Source organism: Rhinolophus sinicus, chromosome 16, assembly GCF_057876585.1.
Source record: "Rhinolophus sinicus isolate RSI-liver-muscle chromosome 16, RSI-T2T, whole genome shotgun sequence".
Lineage (NCBI taxonomy): Eukaryota > Metazoa > Chordata > Mammalia > Chiroptera > Rhinolophidae > Rhinolophus > Rhinolophus sinicus.
This window is the reverse complement of record NC_142516.1, coordinates 21,875,437-21,887,413: the sequence shown is the minus strand read 5'-3', so window position 1 is coordinate 21,887,413 and position 11,977 is coordinate 21,875,437. Positions and strand designations below refer to the sequence as shown.

Genomic DNA, 11,977 nt, shown 5'->3' with positions numbered 1-11,977 from the left:
TGCCAGCATGACTGTCCCTAAGTATGCCCACCAGCCATGATACGGGTAGTAACTCTACAAACCTCGATTCACTGACTGCTGTGAACTGAAAATGGAAGCACAAACCCGTAGATCCTTAGTTTGAGTAGCATGCTGATTCCCGAAGGTGTCAGAAAACAAAGACACTAAAGATATAAAAGAATTACAGATCTAATTTACATTGACATTACCTCGCATCATTCACTATTTCTATTGTAATTTATAACTACTGCCAGTTAGTAACTGACATGACCTATTACATTTCAAAATGAATTTCAAAGCTTTGGGATACAAGTACTATCAAACGAGTCCAAAAGAAAGTTAACTATGTTACAAGGGCAGAACCTGTAAACCAGATCCTTCCATCAAAACCCCACCCAACAAGAAGAAAAGCTTTAAACCCTACAATTAAAAAGACTAAAGAAAGATGTTTATTTGTTTTAAAATGAACGTTTCAAAGGTACATGTATAAAATGTATGCTTATTCAGAATTTATTTTAAACAGCTTCTTAGTTCCATCATTGTCTTACACCTTCCATTCCAGCGATCACTACTGAGAAGACAGTTGAAAAACTATTTTTTTAAGCCGGTGAGATAGGCTTCGGATTCCAACTCATATTCAGCACAGACAGGCCAGCTCCGCTAGAACTGGAACTAAAAGCCGTCCCCTAGTGAGTTCCTCCAGGATTCCTTGGAGTGAGCGCCATGACGCTGCTTTTGGGAATGGGGGAGGTGCATGCATCTCAACAGAGGGCCTGGGCTGTATGAAATGCTTGTTAGAGAACAACCGTGTGCCACTGGTATAGTTGACCTGCGACGGAGAGGACAGCCAAGAGGCTCAGTCACAGCTGATGGACAGAGGGATTGAAGAGGCCACAGGCTTAAGGAAAACGACTTTCAGCCAGACTACTGTGTTATTTTCTGCTGAAACCTCAGTGTTCTAGATGATAAGCTTAAAGAACCAACAGGAAGGTGAAATATGCTAAGGTGAGCACGTACTCAAAACAGCTTCTTTGGATTAAACTGTCATTGAGACAGTTGGGATTTTTGGCTTGACATTTTTCAAGAACATTACCAGTGGCAATGTCTCATTTTCAAATCACACTGCAGTTAGAATTCTAGCAACTACCATGGCATTTATTAGTTGTCAAAAAGCTTCACAATCAGTTTCATGATCAGAAAATAAAGCAAGATTTCAGTATTGTTTTCTTTATAAAATTACTGACTTTCTGAAAATATAAAGGATCATTTGCTTTCTAAAAATGTCAGCTTTGCCACATGGTGTTCTGGAGAGCTGACCTCAAAAGTTTCTCAAGTTTTACCATCCACGGAGTTTTTATCTGTCACTGCAACCCATCTGTTGTTTTCCATCTGAAGCTGGAAAGAGTTAAGACAATTAGTTTCTGCTTTACTCTCAAAATAAAAATTGCAAAATTAAATAATAATGATATTCTTTTGCGTTGCCCTTTAAACTAGATTTTAAAATGTTTGAGTTAGGAAAACTGTCTCACCTTCTTCAGCAGCTTAAAGCAAAGTGAGAGAAGCTGGACCAAAATAGCCATCATGGATCTTGTCTTTGTAATACACTTATCAACCTATAATGACAAAAAGCAAAGAAATAAAATTATTTTACAAGGGGTACTTCAAAATTCAGTAGTTTTATAACAAAAACAAGCCTACTGTTCCCTGGCGTTCATTGTAACTGCAGATGATAAGTGATTCTTGCAGTCAAGGCATGAAAAATGGAAATAAATTGCTCTTCTGTGGTTATTAACACTTTATTTGAAGAAAATTGAGCTGGAAGCTAACCTGATAAAGAGGGTGTCAAAGTTTCTCAAGTGCTTACGTGAATAACCCACCCTCACTTTTACCTTTAGAAACACTTGATTCTGCAAAGGTGCCTTAGTTATTGTCTGGAGCTGGTGGCATAGAGGAATTAGCTTGTTTATTTCCAGGAGTAGCATAAGCTTGTCATCATCTTTCAGCTGAAATGTAATTTAGGAAGTTATGACAAATCCAACAAAACTCAATCTTTTAAACCTTAAATACCTTTGTACCATAATAATATACCCCCAAAGTGGGTATTCATGACATCACCACCAACACCAGGCAGTAGGCCTGTGTTACCTGTTTTGAGAAAGCTTGTACACTTGAAGCAAGCTTCAAGCCCTCTTCAGCAAAAACCTGGTGGAAAGGAAAAACATTACTGCTTTAGATGGGTGTCTTCTGGATAGCTGGGAGGATATACACTCATGGCTAATTCTCATATAGAACTTTAAAACTGAAATGTAAAAATTAAAAGCCTGTCATGGAACGCCTAAAATTTTTGTTGTGCCCAGGAAAACATAACAGTGTAACTGTATTCAGAAGAAGTTTTCCCAGACCCGGTGCAGAATCAATCCCTGGAGAGACTCCTCTGCAATGGGACACCTCCAATTACTCGATCACACAGACCTATGACACTGAGCCATACCAATTGTGTCGGGGCTTCGGGAGGGATCCGAATCTCACCTCATTATATCCCCAATTAGAAAAAGACGAAGCTTAGACCATGGGCTCAAAAGGTTAGAATTTTCTTGCTTTCAGCTAAGCAAGATAAAATTTGTCACCCATACTTAACCAGCCACTTGAGAGGACCAATTCAGATAGAGTTTTGACTATTTACCATGCATTACACAATTGAGTAGGGAGAACAGGATGATGGGGAAAAACAGTGACGAATTATGTTGGACACATAAGAGAAGAATATTCAGGATGGTTACTTTTAAGTGGTACGTAGAATAGTTTAAAGTGAGAGGTACCAGAGGAGTAAGAGAATGAAGAGAACAGGGCAAATTTGAGAGTGATTTGTGAAGAAAAATAACATGTCTTGGTAATAAATTAGATAAAGAATAATAATAAGAAGGATGCAATAATTTTAGGGTTAACTTTAACCCTCTATCCAACAGCCTTAACACCTTGCTGTCATTGAATAAACTGATTTCAAGGCCAAATAGTCCTTTGCGTCCTTCCCTATCCTTTAAAAGGGAAACCAATGAGTTTTACACTTAACTTCTAACCAAACGAATGACTCATACATATGCTCCTTATCATTCGATGTTCCTACTTTCCATTTTACACGTCTTCTCTTCCCTTCCAGCCTGAAAACCCCTTTGGGGCAAGATCCATGTCTGTCTCCTAAAGTAGCATGGTTTCAAAACCACCTTAAAGCTGATGACTTCCAAACCTCTCTCTCCATTCCTGAACTATCCTGACACCAGTCTTGTATATCCTACTTGAGCAAAACAAAGGGCTTGATTTCTCCCCTGTCGATCTGGTGGTGTCCCTCTGTGTTCCCCATCTCAGTACATGGCACTATCATGTACCCTGTTGGCCAAGCCAAAAACTCTTTAAAGCAGAAGTCAGATCTTGCCACTGCTCCTCAAAACTCTCAATGGGTTTTCCATCATACGTGAAAAGCAAAGTCAACGTTCTTTCTAAAGGGATGTCATATGTTACCACTTTCCTTCTGGTCATTCCATGCCATCTACATTTGCCTCTTTACTGTTCTTCAGATACCCCCAGCCTACCCCCAGACCTCAGGACCTGGACACTTGTTCTGTCTGCTTGAAATAGTCAACCCCAAGATATCCATCCAGCTCACTCCCTCACTTCATTAATATCTCTACTCAAATGTTACCTCCTTAGAGACATCTTTTCGGACTACCACCCCATCACCCCTCTCTTCTTAGCCTACATGATTTCATCTCTGAGTGCTTATACATGAGCATTGTATACTTTTTATTGCTATCTCCTCCCACTACAATGTAAGCTCCGTGGGGGGAGGGACTTTGTTTTGTTCATTTTTCTCCAAAGAGCTCTTATCCTCCAGATCTGACACTTAGTACAAACTCAATAAATATCTAATGAACAGTTTACGTCCATCATAGTTTGTAGACCATTCAGCAGACATCAGTTTAATGAATAAGCTCACACAGGAAGAAAGTGAGTAGTGGATCTTCTGCAGTGAAATAACCCCTAAGGTGCGATGTGACTTGGAATGGATATGGGCCAGACTGAAAAGAATGGATCCAGAATTTATTCCAAGTGTTTTAAGAGAAAAAGTTCAAAGCAAAAAGACTAACACGAAAATCAGGGAAAATAAGGAATCTTGCAATCCATTTGCTAATCTAAAGCCTCTAACTAAAGGAGAATTAGAGATGGCCTATGTGGAGTTCCCTTAAACACACAGGGGCACAAGGTAGGTGTTAGGATATCTGTCTCTCCCTGAATGCCCTAAATCATCAGGATTATGGAAGAAAAAAAAGGAAACTAACATGTACTGAGTACCCGCTAACAGTCTCAAGCCTATGACTGATGCTTTTTTATGTGTTACCTAAAACTTATTATTGCATCTATTGACTATCAAAGCCCATTCTTTTTTATCCCTGTTATATTTGTGTGTCGTTTTCCAATAAGATAACTAAAAAAGCTCTACAAAATGCTCCTGCAAGCCCTCCACTTTTCTACTACACTCTATAGTACATGTGTATGCACAGGTAAGCACAAAAACATGATACAGTAAATCATTTAGAAACTAGGTATTACCCACTTTTATTCCTGAATTGAAGTAGTAGCATAAAATGGAAATAAAACATACCTCTAGTTGATTGATTAAATCCTGGGAAGTTTTCAGTGGCCCCTCTCCCCTGAAATGAAATAAATTATTAAGGAGGTAAGAAAATAACTGCCTGGAAATTGATTTTATATTAAAGTTTAAGAGCATTTTATATATTAAAAGATCCCAAGTTTTGAAGAATATTGAATAGACTAATAATACTGTGCCTTTATTCTTAAAGCAAATTTAATATTTATTACTTCTTAGGGTACTTTTAGAAATTTTAAGTAAACACTACATGTTAATTTTATAATGTAAAGAAATTTAAAACTGGCAAGTTATATTTAACTTTCGTTTTTCCTGTTTCATCTTTTTTCACTTTGCTTCATAAATTAAATATATGAGAGCTGATAATATGTCTTAACCAAAAGGCCTTTGTTACATAACAGAAAGAGGATGAGGCTGAAAATCAGGAAATTCTAATTTCTGATTCCAAATTCAACTCTGGCAGGAATTCAGTTGTCTTTGATGAGGCATGTCATTTACGTTTCAATTCTGAATCTATAAAATAATCATACTAATATTTGTGTACCACTGTCATCACAAGATTAGGGACTGTCAGATTGAAAACTACCAAGAAGAATTAAGATTTCTACAAATCAAAAGTGAATTACAACAACAAGCAACAGAATGTATTAAAAAGAGCAGCAGACTAAGCATGAATCAGAAGATCTGAAATCTAATAGCAACTACCAGTTCTGCCTATTAATGGCTATGAGATGTGAGTCAATTATTCCTGTTCTCTGATAAACTCTTGTGAGGATCACATGAAATTCTGAAGCAGAAACCACTTTAAAAACTACACAGTCCTGGTAACGTTGAAATTTTTATAACTATAGGGCACTAGAAAATCTAAAATATATAAACTCTTAAGAAATATGAATAATTATATGTAAATTATTAAGAAACGTATGTAAATTATTAAGACAACATTAAACAATAGCCTGAGGAGACAGAAAACTGCCCAAGGAAAATTACAAAACTGGATACAGTCGAGGCGAACGGATGAGTCTCAGAAAGAAGCAACTAGATGAGGTTGATAAACCCACAGTCATAAAGGAAGACAGAAAAAAAATCGTTGGGAAAAAAAACGGGTATACTGACAACATGGGCAGAAAACAAAGTCAGCTTGAGATTTTACCACAATTATATTACCAAGACTTGCCCAGACAGCACAAGGCGTTATCCGTTACAGAAAATCCATTTTCTTTTCCTGAACTTCAGTGTCCCTGTCCTATAGCCATATTCTAGGAACAAGTCCCACTCCACAGAGCTTCAGGTTTCCCTGCCACTTAAAACGCAGCCTTTCCTGCTTCCTAATCTCTGGGGGATGCACATCATCCCTTACCAAACTCCACTATTCTGACTCTGAAACAAAAAGTGTTGACCGTATCATCCTGAAACATTCTGAAACAAGAAACAAGAAATAAAAGGGGCAATTACAAACTTAAAAGAAAAAAAATCTGATGAATCTTTTGTTTGGGAAGATTGAATGTATCTGACTACTTTCATTAAGTAATATGTATTTCTCCAGTTTTTTTAAAGATCTGATTTTTCTCACCATGGGATATTTAGCATGATTCCAGCCGAAAAGATCTTTGTTATTTCAGTTAAGCTGTGCACATTTTTTTTGTGAGTAAACAAAGGATTTCGATTTTACTTTCGTTTGTAGACTTGACTCATCAGATTGTTAAAAGATACAAACTAAGGAAGGAGGTCAGCGTTCATGCTGGGAAGACTCAATCCCAGGAGAACATTGCTAAACACAGCTAAGAACAAAAGAAGGAAACGACCAAGGAGAAAGGTCACCAATGGTGGAAAATATGGTAAGATATTTACCAATGACTGCTAAACACAGACGAGATTACTCAACTATCATTTCTCCTTCACCCTCCAGAAGAATTACCTATATTGTAAAGGGAGAAGATTCATCAAGAGGGACTGACTGCTTCTTCCCCACTCCTCATCTTCCTTCCATAGGAAGGAATCTTCACCAGCACAAGATCCCTCCCTTCTCTCTGCTCTCTCACTTATGCTACTCCATAGAAGAGGTAGACATTTGTTTATCTTTTCAGTCTTTCTGGTGACTTTGCAAAAATAAATTTGACATGGTGGCCCTCTTCTTTTTCTCGTGGAAGTAAAGCTGCCTTTGGGAGATACCTGCTCTTCCAGACGTTTTAAGAGACACATTCTGTCCCCATGGAGTAGGGTTTCTTAATTCTAGAGATGATGTTTAAAATCTTACCTACCTGTGGGTATAAACTACATTATCTAATATTAACGTTATCAGTATAAATGTTACTGACCCCCATCTGCCTATTCTTTTGCTTACTTTTTCATTTTGTTCAGAAGATGGCTGGGAGAAAGGGTGCTATTTATTGAACCCCAAGGTCCATACAGTTGTAGAGATCCTAACTACTTTAATTGAGCTTAAGGCCAAATGGATTACACTCCAGAACACTGCAACAATTTAGGTGTGAACCATTGCTGCTAACATTTTCAAGATCAAAATGAGTAGGAGAGGGGTCATAACATTGGACATGTCTTTTCCAGGTTTTCAAAACTGAAAAAGATTTCAGAGAATTATTGAAAAGTTTGAAGTCATTCCTTGAGACACATTCTAGAACAGATTATTGAGCAGATAACTGATAAGTATTTAGCAACATGGAATTACTGTACATAACATGACTATGTATCATATGTACAAATTCATAACTGTACCATATGTATAGATTATTATAATGGAAGATTGTGGAATGTGATCAACATTGACCTCAACTAGGCATTTGATCAAGTCTTGTAATGCGGACAAGACAATGAATGTAGGTCGAATAATAGTAAAATTAGGGAAATTCTCTGCTACACAATGAATCCTGATTCCTGGAGATTTGGCACTATATTAAGACAGGAGGTCTAATGGCTCTACTCTTTGATCTGTGCCTAATCAATCACTTGTATAAAGATTTAAAAGGCGTGTTTTCCAAACTTACTAGTGCTGGCTGGGAGAGATACTGATGGAAAAAAGCAGAATGCAAAATTATGAAAAGAATAGGATACAAATCTAGAAGAGGATCCCTTCTAAATCTAAATCCTAATGAAATGTCTTCTTGTTGCGTTCACTTAATTGTTGGAAGAACTACTCAGAGGCGTTTTATCATGTATATGAAACTGAGTTTAACCTATCAATGATTTAACATGACACTTTCCTTTACACTAGGTATTATTAAACTGACTTAAAAAAATCAAAATGTAACTACATTTACCTAGTAAATAAATACAGAGAATAGGCCACACCGGACATTTTCCGTCCATATCGAACAATCTCATTCTCCTGATTCTCCCACTTGTCGATCTCACAGTTGGCATCAGAGGTGAGCAAACCCAGCTTAAGTCCCAGCTTTGCTATCCTCGCTTTCTCCTATAAAATAAGCATTTTAATCACAACAGTTTTGTTATTACTGATGTAAAAAGAGGATTAGAAGTTAGATTATGCCAAAGAAAAGGGTCTTACCTCAGCGTCAGGTTTATCTGGCTTTAATGATTTCAGGTTTGCATTATTCTTCTGCAACAAGAAAAAGATTGTATCTTATAAAAAGCAGTACAGTTCATTATGAGGAAATACAACAGTCCTAGAAAGCACACCAAAGCACCTGTGATAAAATTTTAATTGAAACATCTTCAGTCCATACTTAACTATATTAAATTGTTTAAGTAATAAAATAACTAATTGCAAGTACTGTACTAGTATGTGAATTCAGCTTTGAACAGGTCATTAGAATTCTGGGGCCCGGGAAAGCACACCAGTATCCCATGAGGACGTAAAGACGTCGCAAGTTTTCTCAGAGTCCACTTATTATACCTCCAACCCTTCCTGGTCCTTCTGTTGAATTATATGTGAAATGATGTAATAAAATTAGCCACTATAGGTAGTTATCCATATGTTCCTAATGTTATGACTCTGGAATTCAATTCCTTTAGCCAGTTTTGCCCTTTCAGGCTCCATTTCAGCCCCCCAGTTTCACTGACACCCTGATTCCCAGTCCTCTACCCAGGTTGTACAGGAGACAATCCTTAGAATTTAGGGTTTAATATTTGAACCAATATGTTTGTTAGGCTTCTATTTTTGAAACAGCAAATTTGTTCCTATGTAAGCTGTTTGGAACTCAGATTATACTTCCCCTATGAAAGGAGAAAACATTGTACATTAGTCATGTTACCAGACTGGCCCACAAATGCCTATTTACTAGAAGAATAGAAATCACTACCAATAGTAATGTTTCTTTGAAAAACATATTAAAAATTTCTCTGGAGATGGCAGCCCAGGTTGGACATTTCTTTCACGCTGTGATCTGATGGGAGTGCCCCTAGTTGGGGCAGGAGTTCCAGAACAGCTGGGGCTAGTGAAGGTAAAGGGGCCATAATATGCAGGGATCCATTTTTTATAAAGGAAACATTTATTTAAACAACACACACACACATATTCACAAAGTGTACGGTGTACACAAAGTATAAGTTACAATAAAACAAAACATTCACATGCCTGCTTAGCTTAAGAAAAGATCATGACCAATACCTTTGAGGTATTATGTGTCCGTCTCTGTTTTTTGTTTCCCTTATTATTACCATGACTTGTTACTTGTGACCAGCTCTTGTCACCCATTTTACTGTAGTACAGAACCACCTCAACTTTCCTTTGTTTCCTATCCCATAGTTTATATTTGCTCATTTAACATAGACCGTTTGAGAGTTTCTAATGCTGTTCACTATAGAGGAAATCAGAAAAGGTGAAGGACAGAAAACATAGGGAAACTATAAAGTTACACACACACACACACACACACACACACACACACAAATACAAGATGCCTCTTATGTTCATTAGAAAATAAATCGAGATTATCAGTGATCTCTTTGACTGGCTCCTCCTTGTAAAGTCACATCATCTGTATCTTCTTCCTTTGTCTAGTAGATCATAAAGCAATCGGTAAGGGATTTGACAAAGTTAAGAATACCCTCCAGGTTTTTAGGCTTTATTTTATTTAGAAGTTTGCATTCCATCTTGTTCTTTAAATTTAGTTCCTGTGTTTTCATTTTTATTTTTACTTTTAGAAATTATTATTTAAGTGTTTAATGAAGACAGAAAGGGAATTGCCTGAAAAGGTACAGAAACCATCTTATGTCAGAGGGGTAGTAGATGGGGGGAGGGGAGCTATCACTATGTGAGGGATATAAATGATACATGTCTATTACATTGTTTTGTACACCTGAAACTAATAAAAATATAAAAAAGAAAGAAAAAAAAAGCCCATCTTACTAATGTAACCAAGCTTGCCATCTAGTGGACACTATTTTGAAATGCAGTCAGATACATCAGTTTCAGTTATATGAAGCTAGCTACACATTTCAAGTCTCTAAATATAAATAGGAGGGCACATTTTCATTGAGGTAGAAAACCTCATTAAGAAAGTTCTTAGCTTGTAGAAAATGATACCAACATGACCTTGTGAATTAGACCCAAGATATGAAGAACAAAAAGATGTCTGACTTCAGTTTATGACTCCTTATGAATCATAAAATCTGCTACCTATTCCCTCAACTCCCAAAATCCAACACAAATAATCAGAATATAGGCTACATCTAGATTGCTGTTCAGAATAACAACTCTGAACAATTAGCATTGAACATCCTGTTTTTAGTAATGTCAGTTATTGGGGGGTTTAGCAATAGGCAGCAAGAGCATATTTGAATTCTGGATAAAGACATTCTGAAATGTACAAAACTCCTCTACTTACCATTGGCTTTGGAAGTGAAAGGTAGCCATACTTCTCTCCTACAAATAACATATATAACTTGAAACAAATTTTCTATATTCACATTTTAATTTTTAAAATACTATTACACAGGAATGTTAGTACATTAGTTTTTATAAATTTGTCTATTAATTACATATGATTCAGAAATAAAACTGTAATTTGATTGGTGAACATGAAGACTGTCAACAGTTGCGTCTCTAAGGTACCGATGACGGCCAGTCTCTACTTCCTCCAACAAAATGGCAGAAAGGCAATATCTCACTGACATTTACTTATACTTACAACCAGTGGCATTCATGGTGAATTCTTTTGCAGCAGCCTGCCTCTAATGAAACCAGATTCTTTTATCAGTACCAGTTATTGGTGCTTGCTTCCTTTTCTGCACATACCAGACAAAATCACTTACAACTAACCTCATAATGTATTGTCCCAGTTGGAGAAGAAGACAACTCTAGTGTACAAGATAGGAAGATGAAATAAAGTAAATGACAGACTCTTGGCTGGGAATTAACTCATGGCAGGAAGCACAACTACTACCGTGTGTCCCCGAAAATAAGACCTAACCAAAAAATAAGCCCTGGCATGATTTTTAAGGATGACATCCCCTGAACATAAGCCCTAATGCATCTTTTGGAGCAAAAATTAGTATAAGACTCCATCTTATTTTCGAGGAAACATGGTAAGGAAAGAAGGAAATGTGTAATGCCAACTTCATCCCTGCCCTTTCGTCCTTCTGGCTTCTGGATCATATATAAGGTTACAATGGATGCTAGATTTTTTTAAAAGCTAGTTTGTTATATCTGGGATAAAAATTCAAGATAAGATTTGAACAGTAAATCCTTCTTGATTTCAAGGAAAGAGTGCTCAGCTGTAAGCTACTAGGTGGAACCACATTAAATTGCAGGTACTCAACCACTTTGAAAAACAAAAACAGCAATTTCATATAGATCCACCTAATAAAAGTAAATATAATGTAAAAACACTAAAGCATGCCTTTTCTTATAGAATGACTATTACATGAACAGGGCAAACCTGTTCATAACATATTTGAAATTTCATCTAGAACTGTGTTGTTGAATACGGAATCCACTAGCCACATGTGACAACTGACCCACTGAAACATGGCCAGTCTGAACGGAGATGTGCTGAAAGGGTGAAATACATACCAAATTTTGAAGACTTAACAAAAAGAAAAAAACGTAAAAGATGTCAACCATTTCTAAAGATTGACCATAAACTGAAATGATAATATTTTGGATATGTTGGGTTAAATAAAAATACTATTAAAATAAGTGCCACCTGTTTCTGTTTACATTTTTCCTGTGCCTCCTACAAATTTTAAATTACATATTTCTATTGGACAGCGCAGATCTACAAGATGAACTGTCATTAAGTGTCAGCCTTAATGGTTCTTGGAAAGAGCTTTATGACTCCAATCATTTCTCTGTAATGTCATAATTGTAAGGGAATTTTATTCGTGGTTTTCTGG

The 11,977-nt window shown here is 36.7% G+C and overlaps 1 protein-coding gene across 1 annotated transcript in view; it reads right to left on the bottom strand.

Moving 5' to 3' along the window:
• Nucleotides 1-426: 426 nt before the first annotated feature.
• CTNNAL1 (catenin alpha like 1) overlaps nt 427-11,977 on the bottom strand; it is a 61,059-nt gene continuing 49,508 nt past the window's right edge. The window contains exons 12-19 of the mRNA XM_019734180.3: nt 10,468-10,505; nt 8,187-8,237; nt 7,939-8,093; nt 4,658-4,706; nt 2,146-2,202; nt 1,890-2,003; nt 1,530-1,613; nt 427-1,395 (exon numbers count right to left, since the gene is read on the bottom strand). Of these exons, the coding sequence (XP_019589739.2) occupies nt 1,330-1,395; nt 1,530-1,613; nt 1,890-2,003; nt 2,146-2,202; nt 4,658-4,706; nt 7,939-8,093; nt 8,187-8,237; nt 10,468-10,505 (614 nt within the window). The 3' untranslated portion in view covers nt 427-1,329. The remainder of the gene's footprint in view (nt 1,396-1,529; nt 1,614-1,889; nt 2,004-2,145; nt 2,203-4,657; nt 4,707-7,938; nt 8,094-8,186; nt 8,238-10,467; nt 10,506-11,977) is intronic.